The following is a 20,520-nucleotide window of genomic DNA, read 5'->3' as shown; positions in this document are numbered from 1 at the left end:
ACGTGGCTCTCCCCTGTTCACATCTCGGTGTGTGTCCTGCCCCTCCTTGCACCCACCCTGGGGACTTAAATCCCCCCCCACCAGGGTGGTACACCCCCTCAGCCTTTCCCGCCCCTTCTCTCACAGGCAGCTTCGACGCCAGCTCAGCCTCGTGATCATGGCCTGGCTGCTGGACCAGCAAGAGACGCTCCCTCTCTGGCAAGAGAAGGCCCAGGTGAGTCTCTACCTCAGCATCCGCTGGGGAAGCCCGGCTGGCTCCTCCTGCTTCTTTTCTCAAAGGTTGGGAGCCTCAGGCCAGCGGAGTCCAGGTGAGTCTGAATTTTCTGCTCACATCCTTGCATTCAACGGTTACTTTTTGCACGCCTACTATGTGCTCGGCCCTGAGGATAGAGCAGTCAGCTGGGAGCAGGTATTACTTTTTCAAAAAATGGTGGTAAAATATACATAACATAAAATTTGCCATTTTAACTTTTTTTTTTTTAATCTCCTTAACAGTTCTAAGAGCAGAGTTCTAACCACGTTGAAGTGTGCAGTTCCACAGTCTTGTGCAACCACTGCCACCATCCACCTCCAGAACTTTTTCATCCTCCCAGACAGAAAGTCTGAATCCGCTGAACACAACTCCCATTCCCTCCTCCCAGCCCCTGCTTATATAACTTTTTATAGGTGGAAAAACAACAAAGGTGAAAACGAACACTGCTAAGTTAACACTGCTCGCCCCCAGTGACCCTTCTGCCCCATGTCAGGCATTCTTGGGGCAGCAGGGGAGGAAGTGCCTTCTTACCTCCGCCCTCTGCTCTCCAAAAAGCTCCGACTGCAACCTCCTTGCGGCTCAGAGAGCGGAAGTTCAGGGGCCCTGGGGGCAGCATGGGTCACAGCCAGCCCAAGGGCAGGTGGCAGGGGGGTTGAGAATGCTCTCACCGGCCTCCCACCCCACCCCCCGCAAGGGTCTCCCTGGAACCCCAGAAGAGCAGCCGGGTGCAGCTGAGCCATCTAGTTCTACGGCACGAGACAGGCAAGGCAGTCCTGGTGAAAGGCTGCGTCTCTAGTCACTGGAGGTACACCGGGCAAGCCCGCGGCCAGAGCGCTGAGAGGATGTTCTGGACGCTCCTGGGGCGGGTGGACCATATGGCTGAGTCTGAGAGGCCACGATCGCAGGGGGAGCTCAGAAAGGTGACCGCTTGGGTTGGCTCATCTAAGCAGGCCCGGCCTGGCTTTGCCCCGGCTGCCCCCTCTGCCTTCTATGCTTTCCCCAAGACTTAGGACGGTGTGAGTGTCTTCTCACCCCAGTTCCAGCTGAAGTGTCACCTTCCGCAGGAGGCCTTTGCTGACCACCCAATCCAAAAAGTGCCCTGGCACCAGCACACTCTGAAAGTATTCATGGTGCTCACCTCCTGATATATTTTTATTTGTTCAGGGTCTGTGTACACACACACACACACACACACACACACACACACACACACACACACACACACAGCAACAGCAGCACCTGCCACACGCAGGACCTCAGCACACACGTGTGGGCTGAAGGAACCCGAGGTTGAGTTCCTGGGTGTGCAAAGGAAGGTTCCCCAGGCAGAGACCTCAGGAGGACAGGAGGGGAGGGTGGCCTGCTCAGGGGTCACTTCACAAAGGTGAGAGCCTGATGACAGAACATCTCTGCGAGAAAGAGAACAGAGGGGCCAGACAGTTAGGAGCGGGGCAGGCAGAGATGCACCAGCGAGGACAAGACAGAGTGATCCCAGGAGGCTCCGGGGGTGGGGGCAGCCTGGTAGACAGGCTTTGGTGTTGACCCGAGTGCGGCCACCGAGCTCCTCGGAGAACCCAACACATGTCAGCAGAGTGGAGGTGAGAGGCCAGAGTGTCGAGATCAGGAAAGGCAGGACTGGCTGCATGTGGTGGGTGGGGGTAGCCACCGTCCGTCCGGCAGCGCTCGGCAGCGATCAGGAAAACACAGGCTGGCTGGAGCATGAGGGTCAGTTCAAGGCTTGGGGTTTTGTTTTGATTTGTTTTTTATTAGCCAGAGCCTACGCAGGGGAGAGTGCGGGGAGCTTGATGAGGGCCAGAGAGTGTCGAGGGGAGTGGTGCCGGGGAAGAGCTGGGTGGTCTGGCCTGGCGGGGACCTGGAGGGGAGGCGAGTGAGCGCGGCTGGTGGGGGCGGGGCGGGAGGATGCCTCCCCCGGGGAGAGCTGGCCTGGGAGCTCCCAGCCCGTCTGGGACGTAGTCCAGCCCTGCCCTTGTGGGTTCCAGCTCCAGGGCTGTCCCACCACACCTGTCACCCACCTGCCCTCGTGCCTGCCGTGCATTCGTGAGACCCCAGCCTAGCGCCTCCTGTGTGCCAGGCTCTGCACCGGGAGATGACCTCGGAGGAGAGGGTGTGAGCATGAGAGAGGCAGGCCGAGGGCCCCGTGACTGACTCTGCCCGAGGGCAGCGAAGTGGCTTCCAGAGCCGTCCCGAGCCAGGTCTCGAAGGGCGCGTCAGTGCTCGTGCCGCAGGAAGGAGAGAGGCGGCAGGCGGGCCAGGCAAAGCCGCGCCAGACCCGCGGCGGCTCAAGGGGCAGACGGGCGGCTCGAGCCTGCCCGCTGTCCTCCTGATGTGCTTCCCCGTCCCCACTGCAAGCCCGCTGCACGGCCTCCTGCCAGGTCTCTGGGCCGCAGGCACTCCCCTTTCCAGTCAGGCCTGCCAGGCGGCTCCTTATGAGACACGCCTTCAGAGGGCCACCTTGGCCCTGCAGCCGCCCACGTCAAGCCCCCACGCCCCGCTTTCCCCACACCTCCTCGACCACGTGGCTGCCTGGGCCCTCCTCGCAGGCCAGCCCAGCCACCCTCTGCGCGTGGCTTTGTGCCTGGGGCACTTCTTCCTTGCCACCGTTACATCCCACCCGAAGTGGTGGCTCTAACGTGCTGCAGAGCATGGCTGAGCCCCGGTGCGGGACAGATGGGGAAACGGAGGCAGGCACGGTTAGGAGACTCCTCAGGGTCACGCAGTGGGAAAGCCGTGGAGCCAGGGTTCCAACCCAGGTGCCTGGGACCCCTGCAGTGTGCCGTCTCTGCTTCCCCAGCCCCTTCCTTGGATCCTGTTGTGGTGACGGCCTGGACCACACCTGCTTCAGCTGAGGTGCCCGGCTGGTCCCTTGAGCTTTGGTCCTGGCTGGCAGATAGGAGGACAAGGGCCAGCCCCTCCTTCATCCATGCATAAGTGCTCGATAAACCTTAGCAATTGATTTACCGTGAAGGGGACTTCAGTGGTTGAGAACTGGCTCGTCGAAGGAGAGGATCTGGGGTGAGTGCCCAGGCAGCGGGTTCTCAGGGCACCGCTGGGCAGGAGGAGTCCCTGATGCCTGGATCGCTTAGTTCTCCATCTCAGGCTGCAGCCGGAGGCCCCAGGAGCAGGTGCTGAAGAACTGAATTTGAGGGACAGGACTTCTGTAGGTGGTGGGGATGCAGCAGCCCCAAGGCTTGCATCTTCCAGGAGAGCCTCAGGTTCAAACTGCTTCCTTCGTGTTGTTCCTGCGGATCATGGGAATATCCCAGAAACAGCAGGGTTTTGGCCCCAGGCACCAGTGTGCTCCAGACATGGCTCAGGGCACTGAAGATACAGCCCTGAACAGCGTTCAGTCTCCTTCCCTCATGAAACTCAGCGGAGACAGACACAGGCACCAAGAAAGAAGTAAATCTTTGGCATTCCAGATGGTGATAAGTGCTATGGAGAAAAATAATGCCAGATAAAGAGGAGGGGGAGTGTTGGGGGGATGCTGTTTTATAGGGGTGAACAGAGAAGGGGACATTTGAGCACCGACCTAAAGGAGCCACGCAGGTTTCTTGGGGAAAAGCATTCCGGGCAGAGGGAACAGCCGGTGCAAAGGCACTGGGGCAGGCAAAGGCCTCTCAGGTTGGAGGCAAAAAGAGAGGCTGGTGTGGCTGGAGCAGAGGGCTGAGGGTGGGTAGGAGGAGCTGAGGTCAGAGGTAAGTGGGGACTCACGTGGGGGCTTGACTTTCATGCCAAAGTGGAGAGCCACTGGAAGGTTTTGATTAAGAGGAGGGACATAATCTGATTTATAAATTTTTTTACAATTACACTGGCTGCTGTGTTGAGACTAGACTGTTGTGGGTGGAAGGAGGCAATTGCAGTAATCCTGGCAACAGCTGATGGTGGTTTGGCCTGGGGAGATGGCGGCGCACACAGGTGGCGAGCAGTGCTGAGATTCTAGGTGTATTTCCCAAGTACAGCCAGCGGGATGTGGAATGGGAGAGAAAGGAGACGAGGAGGCCTCCAAGACCTATGCAGCTGGCAGAATGGAGAAGCCCTTTACCGAGACAGGCAAGACACAGGTGGAACAGGTTTGGAGAGAAATCGGGAGTTCGTTTCTTATCCCAGGCCACCTCTTACAACACAGCAAGCCTGCTTTGTCAAGCCACGCCTTCCAGTTTGGAGATTGGAAAACACGGGCTTCGGATGGCCAAAATCAAGGGAGACAGAGTTTGGCATCTACTATGGAAAGGCCAGCTGCAGACCTGACCTGCTATTCGTTCATTTGCTCATTTAACAAATGCTTATTAAGCATATACAGTAGTCCCTGCTATCCGCGGGGGATACAGTCCAAGATGTCTAGTGGGTGCCTGAAATGATGGATAGTACTGAAACCTATATACGCTGTGTTTTTTTCCTATACATACCTACCAATGATAAAGTTTAATTTATAAATTAGGCACAGTAAAGGATTAATAACAATAACGAAGTAGGACAGTTATAACAATATACTGCAATAAAAGCTACGTGATGCGGCCTCTCCGCATCAAAATATCTTATTGTATAAACCTGATGCCTTTTTCATCATAACTAAGCCCTTATCATGCACTGTGGCCATAACTTTTACATTTTGAGATGCAGTAGCAAAACCAGCATGGGTTTCTTTTTCCTTCTTCACAATTTCACGGATAGGAGATTTGTTCTTACTGTAGATCTTAGCAACCTCAGCATGTGATTTTTTCCCCTTCCTTCTAAAGTCCAGAACTTTCACCTTGTCACTTAAAGGAAGCACTTTACGGCTCCTCTTTGACATATCTGAATTGCCAGCATCACTACCCTTGTGCGTTGGGACCGTAATTAAGTAAAAGAAGGGTTACTTGAGCACAAGAACGCGAGCACTGCAATACTGCGACAGTCAATCTGATAACTGAGACGACCACCCAGTGAGCAACAGGGTAGGATCCGCTGGGCACAGGGACATTCACATCCAGGGAGGAACGGAGCAGGACTGCGCGAGATTTCATCACGCTACTCAGAAGGGCGCGCGCCATTGAAAACTTACAAACTGTTTATTTCTGGAATTATCCATTTCATATTTTCGGATCTCGGTTGACCTCGGGTATCTGAAACCGTGGAAAGTGAAACTTCGGATAAGGCGGAACAACTGTGCCATGTGCCAGGTGCTGTGCAAGGCTCTGGGGACACTGCAGTGACCCAAAACTGCCCTCACGGAGCTTACGTTCTAGCGAGGGGCAGGCGACAAGTAATAAACATAACAAACAAGAAAATTACATAGCACGTCAGAAGGGGTGCTTGCTGCTGGGTAGATGGGCGGGCAGGTGTGTGGTGGGGGGGGGCTCACTGGGAAGGTGGGCCCGGAGGAAAGCTGGAAGGCGGAGGGGGCAGCCGCGCAGTGTCCGGTCAGAAGGCCCAGGCAGGGCACCGGCTCCAGGGAACAACAGGGGCCACCCGGGGCCTCGCAGACATTTAAGGTGCTGGCCTTCTCCGCTGGGCCGATAGAAGCAGCTGCTGGAGTCTGAGCACAGGAGGGACCGCCGTGTGGACAGTTGCCTCGCTGGAACTGTCTGCCGCCTCTTGCCAGACAAACCGACAAGGCCAGCGGAGGCCTGCCTTTTCGGGTGATCATTTGCTTCTTGCCTGGGGACGTCTGTCCTGACAGGCTGAGTGTTTGCAGAGACGGCTCCCAGCGGTGGGGGTAAAGTGGGGAGGCGTGCTGGTCAGAGCCTGGCCCTGCTGGGACCCACGCAGCCCAAATAAGTCCTGACCGCGCGGAGAAGGGTGTGTCTCCCGGGGAGGGGATGACTACGGCTGCCAGAGCTGGGAACAAAAGAGAACAAGCAATCAGAAGGCAGCAGCTTGCTGTGCTGAGGAGGGTGAAGCTGTTTTCACAGAGGGAGAGGAAAACCGTGGGAGCAGCCAGCCGCTGCTGTGTGCTCCCCGGCCCAGCCCGCCCAGGGCTCCTAGCAGGGTGGGTCCCAGCTGGGGCGGGGCTGCCTGCCGAAGGGCTGCTTCTGGGGGCGTGGGCTGCAGAGCCCGCTCCCGTGCTTGCACAGCTGTGAGCCCTGAGCAGGCAGGGCTGTTTTGGAAACTATCGCCAGACTTGGAAGGCCTGAGCAAGGCGGCACAGCTCTGGTGTCGGTGGAGCTCTAGATGGTGCCTCTCTTCGCCCAGAACCTTCCCCCTCTCTCTCTCCCTGCCTCCTGCTCTCCCTCTCTGAAGGGATCAGACGCTAGGCCAAGAAGCCCTGGCCCCCTTCCAGGAGCCGAGGCCCCGGGCCTGACTCCTCGCCCTCACTCAGCCCAGCTGCTCTTGTGGGCTTTCTAAGCCCGTGGCTGGCCAAGGTGCGGAGCAGGTATCTGCGGGTGAGTCGGGGAAGAAGCCAGGTGTGCCAGCTCGGGCAGGGAGCTGGCCCAGAGGCTTAGCCCTCACCCTTTGGGCCAGCCTCCACCTGCTACATCTAAAGACACGGTGCCTCTGTGAACTCCCCTGGCCCAGCTCTTTCCTTCTGCATCCTCCCTCCCCAGGGTTACAGGTGGCCTCAGAGGGGCCCAGGGCTCAGAGACTGCCTGCCTCCTGAAGCCCCGGCCCGTGAGTTAGCTCTGGGGCAGCTGGTGGTCCTTGCTGGGGCCCACCCGAGGCTGCCCAAACCAGGTGCAGGAGCTGGGTGGGAAGGAGTTGGCTGGATGCAGACACCTGGACTTATGCAGGCCACGTGCCCCCATTTGTTCAGAGATGGGGGGTAGGGCAGCTAGCAGATTGGGTGATATAATACATTAACCAAAGGGCAATGTGTGCACCTCGCGGGGAATCCCATTCCAACAAAGCAACTGCCTAAGGACATTTTTGAGACAATCAGAGAAAACTGAACACAGGTGTTTGATCGTGTAAGGAATTCTTGGTAATTTTGTTGGGCAAGAGAATGATGTGATTATGTTGGGGGAAAAAATCCTTATCCTTTTCTGTTTGAAGCTCTTTGTGGGTAAAATGATACGGTGTTCGGATTTGCTTTGAAATTCTCTGGAAGGAAAAAGGCGGAGGGGGGCTGGGGGTGATGAGTGCAGTCATCATTCACGTTCACAGAGATGAGTATGGAGGGAGTTCTCAACCTCTCTTCTTTCAGGAGTGTTGAAAACGCCCGTGGTAAGAAGTTAAATGACAGTAGAGGGCCAGCAGGCCTGAGCAGCAGCTCAGGGTGGGAAGGTCTTGTCCTGTGGCAGAGGAGACCCTCTTCTGGTCTTGGTTCTTCTAAGCCCTGAGTGTCTGCTCAGTCCCGGGATGTGGGTTAAGTCCTCCTCATTCACTTGTCTAAAGGATGCATGCCCTGCGAGCATGAGAGCCTCTTCTCCGGGGAAGAAGGGGTGTGCTTGTCTCCATTTCACAGATGGGGACAGGCTCCAAGAGGCCACATGGCTCCCAAGGGAAAAGGTGCCCCCAGGTCGTGGAGCCAATGGTCTGGCTCCAGAGCCTAGGCCCTGACCCACGCCTGCCAGCCGGCATGTCCCGGCCACGCGTCCCCGCAGTGCCCCAAGCACTCGTGAGTTATGGCCGCCCTTCTCTCCCCAGCTGTCCTCGCTCAGCCATCTCCTGAGCCTCATGAGGCCATCAACCCTGGGGCAGTACCTGGGCCCTGAGACCATGCCGCCCGGCCAGGAGAAGCAGCCAAAGGCCAGTGCCCAGCTAGACCACAAGGTGAGCACCCAGCCCCTGCCCGCCTCTGCCAAGGCACCACCCCAGGGTAGCAGGGAAGGCTGGGCTGTCTACAAGGCACAGCCTGGGGGCCTTAAGGCTGCCCGTCCCGAAAGCCCGGGGCCTCGGGGCAGGGCCCAGCCAGCTACTCCTGCCCATCTCCCCAGAGCCTGTGCCCCTCACGGAGGCGCAGTGGGCACAGGCGTGCAGGCTTGTGAGTTTCGCTGTGGCCTTTGCGGCCTGGCGTGGCTTTGCCAGCCGCGTTAGAGAGGACGCAGGAGCTGAAGCGCTGGCGAGGGGAGTGGGGTGGGAAGGGAGTGCCCTAAAGGAGAAGCCCAGGGAATGTTCAGATGCATGAGGCCCCACGTTTCCTGCGAGTGGAGCTGGGTGCAGCTCCCTGTTGCTATTTCCCGTGGTCCTCTCTGAGGCTGAGTCCTTGGCCTTCCCCCAGTTCTTCCTAATTGACTTTCCAGACGTCGCCCAGCTTTCCTGGAAGCCATGCTTCGGAGGCAGTCAGGGGTGACAAGGTACCCCAGAGCCTGCCGGTTGTGGGGCTTGGAATGGTCAGGCCTGTGACCGCCGGGGGTGAATGTCAAGCAGGGGTGGAGGTGTAGGGGCTTCAGCCTGGGAGTCCCAAGCCTGGCTCCCTGGGGAGTTGGGGGATAGAGCTCAGTGAGCTCCCCCATCCCTGGGGACTCAGGGATGAAGGATGCAGATAGGCATCTTGCTAATTTAGGAAGGCGGTAGTTCCAAAAAGCTCACCCGGGGGTTGGATGTTGACATCCAGAAGGCCAGCCTTTGGGCATCATTTTGCAACTCAGATATAAGTGAGTTAATTACAATGAATACAAATGAACTGTTAAGAAGATCTGACAACCCCCAGGTGTACGCTCCTCTCCTGGAACTCGCAGGAAAGGTTATCTCTCAGTTGTGCCTAATGGCGTGAGTTTACGTGAGCTGTCCCCGGGCCCTGTTCCTCTTTGCCGGCTATTTCCCGTGAAACTGGAGCTCGTTACGGAGGCTAAGTCTGGGTGTTCCGGGGGCTCTGGAACAGAGGTGGGTTCAGCCCCTGGGGGTGGTCCGTCTAAGCAGGACACAGGTGCGCAGACCCCAGGTCTGGGCTGGGGGAAGGGAAAAAGAGAGAAGGGGCGGGGCGAGAGAGAAGAGGAGGCTTGTGTCTGGTCTGACCAAGGAAAAGCTGCCCTCCAGGCCCCTGGGGCCACCTCTGGACCTCGCCTCACAGTCTGGTAGCAGATGTGCCTTCAACAGCCTGGGAAGCGAGGGGAGTAAGTGGGCTGAGGGTATCCTTTTATATTTGAGGACTGTTCTCGTGCGTGTAAAGGAGGCTGTGAAGTGTCAACCCCGGTCGGCTGCATATTGGAAATGACCCATTTGGCCTGGAAACACGAGGGGCTGGCGTGTCTTGGCCGGGTGCTGGTCCAGGGCAGCAAAAGAGGCAGGTGAGGCCCGGGCAGCTCTTAGATGCTTTGCTGCAGCTCGAGCCCGCTGGGATTGATCCTGCTCCGAGGTAGCCAAGAGCAGAGGAGGGATGTGGAGGGGTGGGGCTGGTGCGGGCACAGGGCAGCAGTCTGCACAGCGACGCGGGATCCTGTCCCCCTGGGCCAGGTACTCTCCAGACCGGGAGGGCCGGGTGGGGCCGACGACTGGACTTCCGCAGCCCAGCCCCACTCCCCGCTGAGCCCACGGACTCCTCATTAGGGCCCAGGCGTGTTTCATCTTCAAAGATGATTGGGCTACTCACTGGCCGAAAAGAGCGGGGGTGTCATCTGCCCTGCTTTACAGGGAGTGGTGGTCAGGGCTGGCCGAGCCTTTTATCCCTAGAGCTCGAAGTCTTTGCCTTCTTTCTGCTTGGGGTGCAGCGGGGAAATTAAGGCCGGAGTGAGGTTGGCCTGAGGCGACCCAGCCTGGAGGAAATGGGGACAGGCCCTTCCCAGCATTTGGGGCAGCCCTGCCGGGCCCCGCACCCAGGCCCCTCACTCCTGTCTGGGAGATTTCCTGCCAAGACTGCTGGGTCGCAGCCCTCCTCCAGCTCTGCAGATAAACACTTCTGCCAGCCTCCGCTCCCCGCCCCCGCTCCTGTCTCTGCCTAGGGCCTTGGCCCAGGCTCCTCCCTCCCCCAGGAAGCTCCCAGCCTTCTTCTCCCGGTCCTGCCTTCTCCGGAGGCTGGGTGCTCCCTGCCCAGGGTGTGACTCTTCTCTCCTCACTGATCCCGTGGCTTTGCAGTTGTCCATTGACTTGTCTCCCCAGCTAGACTGTGGGCACAGCTGGTGTCTCAGCATCGCGTGCTGTGTTGGGCGCTAGATGGTTGAATGAGGGCACAAATGAATGAATGCAATTGTAATTCTCCCGCTCTGAACTCTCTCCTTCCACCCCATTCTGGCCCTCCCACCCCTCTGCTGGAAAGCACCCTCCCTCTGCACGCCCTCCACCCTCAGACCAGCCTCTGTGTATAGGCCCCCTTGTCTCTTGATGTCCTTGTTTCATTAAGGCTACAAGGGTTGATGGCCTGGGCTTCTCCTGTTGGAGGCCCTTGACTTCGGAAGTGTCACCTGCTTATGAGAGAACCAATCACAGCCATTGTTTGTAATTATAAGCTAGTGAGATTCCTGCCTGAGAAAGCCAACCACCAAGTTCAACAAAAGAAGCAACTTGCTCCTTCTGCAACACTGCAGGGGGTGGGGGTGGGATGGGAGGCGGGAGGGGGCTGGTGGGGGCGGGTTCTGTCCTAGCTCAAGAGTCACAAAGTGTCCTAGCAAATCAGGGCAGAGCTTGTGTGGAAAATCGGAATCCTGCTTCTGAACGGGGTGGTGAGGGTACTTTGAGCATTTTAAAGTGCTTTTGGCTAAAGAAGTTGCTCAGCCCCTGGGTGATTTTTGGCAGCCCTGTGCTTGCCTGGTTTGACACGGGTTCTCCCCAGAGGAGAAGGAGCATCGAGGGTGAGAGTGACGCCGGGGGTTCTGGGGCTGCCCCGCGAGGAGCTTGCGCCCCGCGTGTTTGAGAGAGGTGGGCGAGGATGTCTTAATGCAGGCTTGTACTCTGAGAGTTGGCCTCCAGGTGCTTCCCTCTGGCCCATAGGGTACCAATTCTGCAAGAGGCCAGCTCCTTCCCAGGCCTCCGTGTGTGCGTGAGGCTGTCCTTTCCGCCTCTGTGCAAACATCTTGTAACGGCCCTCTGTATTTCACTGTCTCCTCAAAGCGACGAGCTCAGCCGTACAGCCCAGAACAGGGGTTTCCTGGGAACTTTCTGTTTTCTTTTAGCTGACTTGCCTAAACCATATTTGCCCAGACTTAACTCATTTTTTATCGAGATGACTGTCTGTTAAACCTCCGTCGCGTGTGGCGTTCCTGTTGACCACACTTCCCTACCCTTCCTGACTTCTCCCTGGCCTTCTGCCACATGGATGCTACAGTGAAGGGATTTTGGGTTCTGTATTTCCCCTAGGGATTTGGAAGGTCTGTAGAACCAGGATCTTTATGGTTAGGGTGGAACTTTTCCCCCAGTTTGGTTAAATTTGGGAACTTTGAGGAAGTTAACCATCTCTCTTTCCATTGTGTGGGAAAAAAACTAAGGTCACGGAGGGGGATGTCCCAGCATTGGGGCTGCACCGAGGCACCAGCCGCTTCTGTCTCCTCCTCTGCCCCTTGGGCACGCCCTCCTCAGAGCCCGACAGTGTCCTCACGGGACAGACAGCCGGGGACCCACGGAGGGTTCTGCATCTGTGATGGGCCCTGACCCCCCAGGGCCCAGCCGCAAGAGGCCACCCCACCCAGACTGAGCCTGGCAGCTGCAAGGGGCTCCCATCCGCTTCCTCACCATTCGCACGCCTCCCCATGCACGTGGCCCGTGCTCCCGTCTCCGTGCTCGTGAGGCTTGTTTATAGGAGAAGTGCATGTGTGAACAGGGAAGGGGCGGGGTGTGCTCTGGGCTTGGCTGAAGCTCGGGGTGAACCCCGCCCTGCCTCACAGATTGCTCTGAACTCACGCCTGGCGTCTCTGCACATCTTTCTGCAGAGGGCACGGGACTGCCGCGCATGTGTGTGTGTGCACGTGTCCTGTGCGTGCGTGTTGTATGTTGTGTGCATCTCCTTTATATCTTTATGGTGTGCCCGTGTGTTAACAGAGTTGACAAACAAGTTTTACTGCTTTTACTCCTGCGCTGGCCTGTCCCTGTGTCGGGTGACCCTGCCAAGAGCTGCCTTACGTGACTGGGTGTGGTTGGGGAGTTTGGGGCTGCCCTCGGCTCTCCTGCCACCCGCCTCTGTGCCCTGCACTCTCCCGCTGCCACTGGACACCCAACAGGGGGACGTGGACTCCCTCGGGCCTTGGCTGGGGCACAGGCTCCTGGCCCTCGTGTCACCTAGAAGGACAGGTGGAGCAGGGAGCCCTCCCTCTCCCTCCACTCTCTGCCTTCTCCCCTGAGCTGCCTGCCCCTTGCCCCGCACCTTAGGGGAGAGCCACGGCCACAGGGCTGGGGGCCTTGGTCAGGCCAAGATTAGGAGGACTGGTTTTGAAGAATGGACAATGGCTATTGAGGACCCCTGAGTTCCTCCTCTGGCTAGTCTGCGTTGGGTTCCTCCTCACTTCCTCCAAAATGAGGAACAGCTGACATCTTTGGAAATAAACTTGGAAAAGGTGACCTCTGGGGAGGTGACCTCTGGGTAGCTGACCCTAAAGGGAGATCCGTGCCCCAGATACACATCACAGCCACCTGAGTGGCCGCTGAGCCCCTTCACAGTGGGTACCTCTGAGCGTCTGCAGGCACATGGGGCCGGGGGCCCAGGCCAGCTGTTGATTTGACTCCCAAGAATTCTGGCTTCTTTGCAGGTGTACGAGCAGGGCTTAAAGTGTTGCTGTTGAGCTGCGGAGGAGAGGCTTAGATGCTGCAGGCAACTGTTGTTGAAGCCCAGCCAGCCCGAGTCCTCGGCAGCTCTGGCCTGCCCTCTGCCCTGCCCCAGCCCAGGCTCAGTCCTTCCTAAGGACCCTTCAAGGGTCCCTCCCGTAGACACCGTCCTTACCCCGTGCGGGTGACTCACCTGCTTCTGCCCCAGGACCCCCCTGCCTCTGTCTCTCCATCCTTCAGGTCCCCCTGGACAACTCTGCGATCGTCTTTCTCCCATTCTTTCGTAGGAATAAGCGAACCTGAGTCCCTGTCACATCGTATTCAAACCCCCCCATCCAAGGCCTGTGTCAGCTGGCCCTACTTCATCCATGCGGTTTTTCTCCTGTGCATCAAGCCACTCCATTTGATTCCAAGCAGGGGGTGTCTTTCCCAGAAACCCTCCATTCTCAGGCCCGTGTGCTTTGCCCTGCTGGTCCTCCTTCCTGGCGATGCCGGGCCTGTCTCTCCTAGCCTTGGATTACGGTGGTCATTACAGTCTGTTCACTCGGCAGTGGCTTGTCCACACATTGCTTCGCACACCTGAACAGAGTCGCCTTTGAGGGTTGGGTCCAGGGTCTATCTCAACCACACTGCCTCCATTAAAATGCCTGCCCTGAGCAGGTACAGTCTGGTGAGGGACCTTCTCCCCCCACCACAGCTGCACCCAGCCCCGCCCAGCAGCCTCGGGAGTGTGGGTGGGGGGAGCAGTGCCCGCTTGCGGGGTCTTAGTTTCCCGACCAGGGATCAAACCCAGGCCCCAGCAGTAAGAGGGCCGAGTCCCAACCATTGGACCACCAGAGAGTCAGCAGTGCCTTCTAGGAGCCCTGTGTGAGCAGCTTGGGCTCAGCTCCCACTGTCACACACCTGAGCGGGGAGCGGGAAGGGTGTGTGAGGCCCCTCACTAGCTGTCCTCAGCCTGGAGGGACAGTTGCCAGACAGGACCATGGCCCCCTCAACTGCTCTCCTGCTCACCGCCTGTCCTGTCCCTTCTCACCCCGTCTTTGCCAGGACGCTGTAGTGACGGAAACACAAACACACGTCCCAAGAGGTCCTGGGACAGCTCATCGGGCTCAGCTGGACCAGGGCTGAGCAGCGTCGTGAAACTTCGGTGTGCGCTCTCTGCATCTCTAGGCTCTGCCTTTTGGTGTGTTCCCAGGCAGCTTTCCCGCTGCTTCTGAGACACCCCGGGCTTATTTCCTTCCCTCTGCAACCCTAGCCAGGGGGAAAGAAAGAGCTTCTGTCCTGGATCCTAACAGAGTCCCAAAGTTGAGTCTCATTGGCCTGGCTTGGGTCATGTGCTCACCTCTAAGCTAATCACATAGCCCGGCATGAAGTGAGTGGCCAGCGCAGGTCACACATCTTTCCCTGGAATCTGGGCTGAAGTCCCCACTGTGCGGCACCTTGGCCTGGGTGTAGGGGACGGGAGGCTGAGACTCGAGAAAGGAGGGGGCAGGACCCTGGGCACCAGGAAGCCTTAGTGTCCATGGCATCCCTCTGGTCTTCAGCCGTGGGCAGAGGCCTTGTTCTCTAACACCCATGGGACGTATTAGGAGGGCAGTGCTTCCCCGGGCACTGGCCATGCCAACACGCCAGGAGACAATACAGAGAGTGAGAGAGATAAGAAAGAGAAGGGAGGAAGCCATTGCTTTTGAGGGGAAATGGCTTTTGAGGAAGCCACCGCTCCATGGGGCCCCTCCAGCCCCCGCCAACACCCTGGCTGGTTTCAGGGGCTCCCTCCGGCTCTGGAATCCGCGTACTGATGTACACGTGCACACCCAGGCGTAGATTTCTCAAACACAGGCACCGAGAATGTTGTCCCTCTCCTCTGGGCGGCAGGCAGAGCTGGGTTTCCGTTCCCAGATCCCCCTGGGGTCAGGGTCTCTAGTCCCAGCTGGAGGAGCAGGAAGGGCCAACCAATCCCCCGCCTGTCAAATCCCCCCCACCCCCCCCCCCCCCCCCCCCCCCGCCATGGCCAGCAGGAAGCCAGAAAGGAAGGGTGGGCTGGGTTGAGAGCGCTCCAGCAGGAGTTTGCCTGCAGCCCCTCGGTTCCTCCCACCACAGACATAGGAGGGGGGCAGATGCGCTGAGATAACCCCCGTGCAGCAGGTCCACAGGAACAAAAAGCCCTCGGCCTTCCTGCTTTTGTCTCAACTGCATCTCTTCCCCACCTGGCCCCGCTGTGCCGCCACGGCCTCCTAGTTCCCTCCCCTCCTCACTACCAAGAGCAGGGGCCAGGGCTGCTCAGGGTGCAACTCCAAATCAGGGTAGAGCTTAAAAAACGAATACCTCTGTCCCTTTCAGGTGAGTTCAGTGTCTCAGGTCTCTGAGCCCACCTCCTCTGCGGCAGCTAGAAGAGCAGGTGAGGGGCTCATCTTCTGAGCTACCTGTGGAGGGGACCCATGCGGGGCCCCGAGGTTCCTCCAGCAGCCTCAGCAGAGACATCCCATCTCTCCGCCCCGCTGGGGCCTTGAGACAAACTTTCTAGGCAGTGGCCATTCCCAAAAGCTGAGCCGGAAGCGCTGGTCCTGTCCAGGTGCTGCCAGCCCGTCTCCCATCAGCCTGTTTCCATGTCTAGGGCTCCACCCACCCCCACGCCTAAACAGGCACTTTCATTTACAGAACTGAGTGTCTGGCCTTGCAAGCCCCCGGGGTGAGTCTGGCAAGTCCTGCCTGCGATGTCTGTTCTCTGCCTCTGTGCCCTGTGCTTCCAGGGACCTGGGCTAGGAAGAGGTGCCATGTCACCATGTCATTTCCTAGGGATGGGTCATGCGTCCTTGTCATTTCCTTCTGTCTAGGGCTTATGACGGATGACCTGTCCTGGTCAGAGTCACTTCCATACTCAGCTTTCCTGTGGGCACAGCCCTCTGCTTGCTGCTTTGGTGCTTGCCCAAGCCAAGATCAGAGAGTGTAACTTGGAGCAGGAACGGCCTGGGCAAGGGGAATAAATCTTGCACTAACTTGTGGGGTGGAAGAAGTTAGGAAGAAATAGCACCTAGAGATGGTGGCAGGTGTCACGCTCCAGGACAGGTCCAGATGGGGTTCCCCTAAAAAACGCGTCCCCTCTCCCCCTGAGCCCTGGTGGACACACTAGCCAGATGAGATGCAGTCTGTCCCCAGTCTGAGACTCTTGGCCTGGGGCCTGCAAGTAGCCCTACCTCAGGATTACTCATGACTGACTACTTTTGTTGTTATTTGCCCAGCCGGTGTGTGATGGAGTACCTAGACCATGCCCTGGGGCTCAGGCCTGCTGCCCCGACTCTCCTCCCCAGGGGGGGTCAGCAGGACCTCTGTGGGAACCCGCTGGGTCAGGGCATTGTGCAGTAGTGCCGTAGGGTTCAATTTGATAAAAGGAGAAAGGAAGGAAGGAAGGAAGGAAGAGAATTCATCACGGGCCCAGCTCTAGCCTTGTGTTTGAAATGGCCCGAGGCGGACCAGCGTGGCTTCACACTTTCCCAGGCTTCATTGGTTCTAGAACTGACCTTCAGTACGTGTGTTTGCAGCAAAGTGTCTCTGAGGGAACAGAACCCCTGAGAAGACCCACACGTGGCAATGACAGGACCTATGGCAGAATTCTCCTCCTGGACCTCCAGGCCTTCCAAACGGGGCCGAGAGCAGCCCAGCCAGGCTGTGGCTGAATGCAGGTCCCCCAGGACAGGACCCCTCCCAACCCCAGAGCCTGTGAGCCTGGAGAGGTGAGACCAAGGGAGGCTGCCCTGGGGTCCTGCCATCCCGGGCAAGGAACCGGACAGCAGCTGGCCTCGAGGGCCAGCTTGCCGAGCGGGAGCCGGCGACATCTGCAGTGTGAGCCCCTGGGCCCCAGCAGCCTGGCTGGAAGGCTGTGTCCTCTGAGTCAGTGTGTCCTCCCCAGCAGGTGTTCCTGGGTCAGGCTTAGTTCTCCCCCCACCACCACCCCCATGCCCCACAGCAGCTGCCCCAGAGCCTGGCTGGACCCTGCTCCCCCAGGACCCTCCAGCCAAGAGCAAGATCCACCATCCCCCGCCTTCCTTGCACCCCCTCTAACCCCACCGGGCTGGCAGCCTCCAGGGAGGGGGCTGGGTTCGAAGGGTTGCCTCGGGTGAGCCTGCGCTCTTGGTCAGAACTGCGGTGGGAGAAACTATATGTTCTGGCCAGAGCGGGTGGCTTTCCCTGGGAGATCCTCTCCCTCCCCCTCTCTGCCCTTTCTTAGCGTAAATAACCCACCGCCCGGCTCCCTTGGCATTAGCTGGAGGGGAATTTTTCTAAAGGATGAAGTTCCTGGGAACCGTCCACCCTTTTTCCCTTTCGTCTCATGACGAAAGCTCTGTACACCAAGACTTGGCTGGCGGTTCCCGGGTCAGAACTAGCTGGACCAGAAAGGAGACACTGGCCTTCCCCTCCCCTTGGCCCCTTCGCGGGTGACAAGCCCAGTGGTCCGTCCCTTATCTCTCTGCCGTGTCATCCTTCCCCAGGGAGAGGACGGGGCCCCGCCTCCAGGCGCTAGAGCCAGGAGGGAGGCATCCAGCACAGAACTTCTCAGAAAAGTCTGTCTGCCAGACTCCGGGGAGAGACCCGGAAGATGGAGCTGCAGGCCCCACTGGCAGCAGCGGGAGGGGACCGTCCTTTCCTGTCGGCATTGGGTTCGGGCACGTCCCATGCCTCAGACTCTGCCTCTCCCCAAGTCGTGGACTGAGGTTTCCTGGCCCCATTTCCCTTGGGGGCTTCCCAGCCTCCCACTCACGCCCCCAGTCGGGAGGTGCTGGGTGGCCTGAGCTGGGGAGCATCCGTTCTACAGACGAGATGCCCAAGCTTGGACGGATATATAGCCCCCACTCAAGGTGTGCCCCTGCACTGCTCACTAACCCTGAAGCCACCGGCACCCTCCCCTACACCCATACATACCCCCCACCCGCCCATAGGGACTTGGAAGGGGCCTCAGACGGGAGGAAGGGCCACCTTGCCCTGGCCCTGCCGATGCCTGGCCTCTGCCCAGCCTCCCTTTCCAGTATCTTGAAAGAGAAGACAGAGCCCCACGTTTCTGTGGTGCCAGCAGGACAAGAACGGGCTTGCTGAGTTCAGGAACTGGTCACAGCACAACTGGAGCAGGAAACGCAGCTCTCACACCTGGCTGTTGACTGAGCGTCCTACCCTGTCTCCCGCCCGGCCCTGCCTGGCTCCTGGGCCAGCCCCTGCCCTCCCCACCAGAGGAAGTTTCCAGAGGACGGAGACCCAGGTTCAGCCTCCCCCAGCCTGCTAGAGCCCCAGTTTCTGCTCATGGTTTGCTTCTCTGACCTTCACAGAAACAGGGCCTGGGAGAGGAGGGTTGAGGTGCAGGAGAAGCCTGGCGTGTCCCCGGTGCCGCGGTCTGTCCCTTTGGATGAGAGCGGAAGGACCCTCTCTCACCTCTCCTCTCAGTGCAGAGACCGCGGGGAGGAATGGTCTGGGCGACTCTGCTGATAACGAAGCCCTTTTCCCCAAAGAGGGGAGAATGCTCCCAGCCCTCCTTCCAGGTAGTGGGCACGGTTCCCATGTACCCTCACCCGCCCTTTGGACGATCGGCTTATACAGTGTGGTTAACAGGGCTCTTCTTCAGAACTACCTCTTCCTTCTTGCTATTCTCGTCCCCCACCCCACCCCACCCCCCCAAAAAAACAAACGTATTCAGAATAGTTTCCCTGGGATTTTCCCTCCAGATTCAATTATGGGAATCGGCATTAAGAATGAAGTTGTGAAACCCGTACACACGTAGCCGCTCTTTTCTCTCAGTAAATCCCCGCTGCACAGGCTTTCCTCCAGGGCACTCCTCAGATCCCAGGCCCACCCTCACCACGCCCCCCCTCCCAGGAAGATACATTCTGCAGGGGAGGGGAGATCAGGGGGCTGGGGGCCTGGCCAGGGCCTCCACCTGAGCCCGCGGCCCAGCGCCTCCACGCCCCCTTCGGTTGAGGGAATGTTTACAGGTGAAAGGTCCTTCTCTCTCCTCTGCCACAGCCCTCCAGGGCTTTCACACCCACCCTGCAGACAGGCCCCGCCTCCCGGCCGCCAACCGAAGGCTCCATCGCCCTCGGCTCCATCGCCCTGGGATATTTTCTTTGGCTTCCACCACCTCTCACCATCAGCTTGCTCAATGCCCCTCTCTGGAAGAGGGTGCTTCCCAAGGTCACGTCCCCTCTCCCCTGCCCCGCACCTACCCCAGCCAGACCCACCTGGGCTCAGTCGTTTATCATTGGCATTGTCTGGTTTAAAATTAATTAAAATTTTTGTCATTATATTCTGATTATATGAGTAAAGCACACACATTGTAAAGAAATTAAAGATAAAAAAAAAAAAAGACGGAGGAAGTGTAATCCTTCTGAGAGCCGTGTTTTCACTTCGGTGGATTCCATCCCAACAGATTCCAACCCCCTGCTTCCCCCAAGTGCCCCCAGTCTGTCCTCCACAACCCAGGCTCCCTGCTCCAGAGCAGCGTGGAGTGGCCTCCACTGTCCACTGTCTGGTCCCTCTGCTGCCAGCCCAGTCCCCAGGGCGCCCCTCTCTCCCCGCTCCAGCCCAGCTCGTGCCCCAGCGGCGGTCAGTCCCCCGGCGAGTCTGCCTCTGCTTCTTCCATCAGCCAGGGATCTGTCTGGTGGTGTAATCTTGGCTGTGCCCCACCCGCACAGGGCCACCTTCACCTCAAATCCTACGGCTCCTTTGAGACCTGGTTTAGTCACTTCCTCCCTGAAGCCCTCTCAGCTGCACACCACCACCGCTCCCCCGCCCTCCCCAGAAAAGCCAGAAGGACCCTTTGTCCTCCTGGTCCACGGGAACGCTGGGGCACAGTATTCAGTGTCAGTAACCAAGTGATAGCCTTCCTGAAGCATCTTTTCCCGTCTGACGTCTGAGTGTGTGTGGCTGTGTCTTAGTCAAGGTACACTGTCTAGCGCACAGGCTTGAGCCTGCTTTAGGGGGTTGGGACGGCGGGAAAGAGCCGTTTGCCACGACTGCAGAGTTCAGGAGTTCCGAATGCCGTGAGCCTCCCGAGGGCAAGGCCAGGCTGGGGAAGGGGGACCCAGCAGGTGGACCCTGCTCACGGAGGCTGGATCTTCCCCAGCCCGGGGCAGCGCCGCCCTGGAGGCACACCCAGTGGGCCCCCCTGCTTTTCCCCACTGCCAGGTGGCATGCCACCCAACCCGGCCAGCCTGTGGTATCAGCCACCTGTGGGCCTCAGCTGCTGTGCTGAAGAACAGGCTGGGTCCTGGGCAGGGCAGGTGCTGCTGGAGGAGGCGGGCCGGTGGCCTGTGGCCTCAGGATTTTGCACGTGGTGTTTGAGCTGGAGAAGACTACACTCCAGAGTGTCTGATGCCCTCAAAAACCGTTCTAGCTTCTGCCCTAAGGAGGCCTGCTGGGTCTGTGCAAAGAGGCTGTGACCGTTTCTGGGGCACCACCAGGTGCTCTAAAGGGGGAGGATGATAAGGGCAGGGGAAGTGGGGGGACAGGGGAGCCTTGGCTGGCTCTGAGCTCCAACCCCATTATCACCAAGCTGGAGCCCTGCTGGCCATCTCTAGAGCCTGCCTCTCCCCTCCCAGCTCAGCCTCAGGGCTGGTTATCTGCCACAGGCATGATGGTGGGGTGCTTCCTGCCACCCTTCCTATCTTAGGAGGAGTCTGAAGGGGACAGAGCAGCAGGCACCTCCGAGTGGGGGAGGG

The 20,520-nt window shown here is 58.7% G+C and overlaps 1 protein-coding gene across 1 annotated transcript in view; it reads left to right on the top strand.

The window, feature by feature from the left end:
• Positions 1-20,520, top strand: part of FAM178B (family with sequence similarity 178 member B) — a 96,304-nt gene that overhangs the window by 72,459 nt on the left and 3,325 nt on the right. Inside the window, 2 exon segments of the mRNA XM_032652270.1 lie at positions 127-214; positions 7,838-7,963. Coding sequence (XP_032508161.1) covers positions 127-214; positions 7,838-7,963 — 214 coding nt within the window.

Source organism: Phocoena sinus, chromosome 13, assembly GCF_008692025.1.
Source record: "Phocoena sinus isolate mPhoSin1 chromosome 13, mPhoSin1.pri, whole genome shotgun sequence".
NCBI lineage: Eukaryota > Metazoa > Chordata > Mammalia > Artiodactyla > Phocoenidae > Phocoena > Phocoena sinus.
Note: the sequence above shows the minus strand (reverse complement) of the source record. Positions and strands in the feature narration are given on the sequence as shown.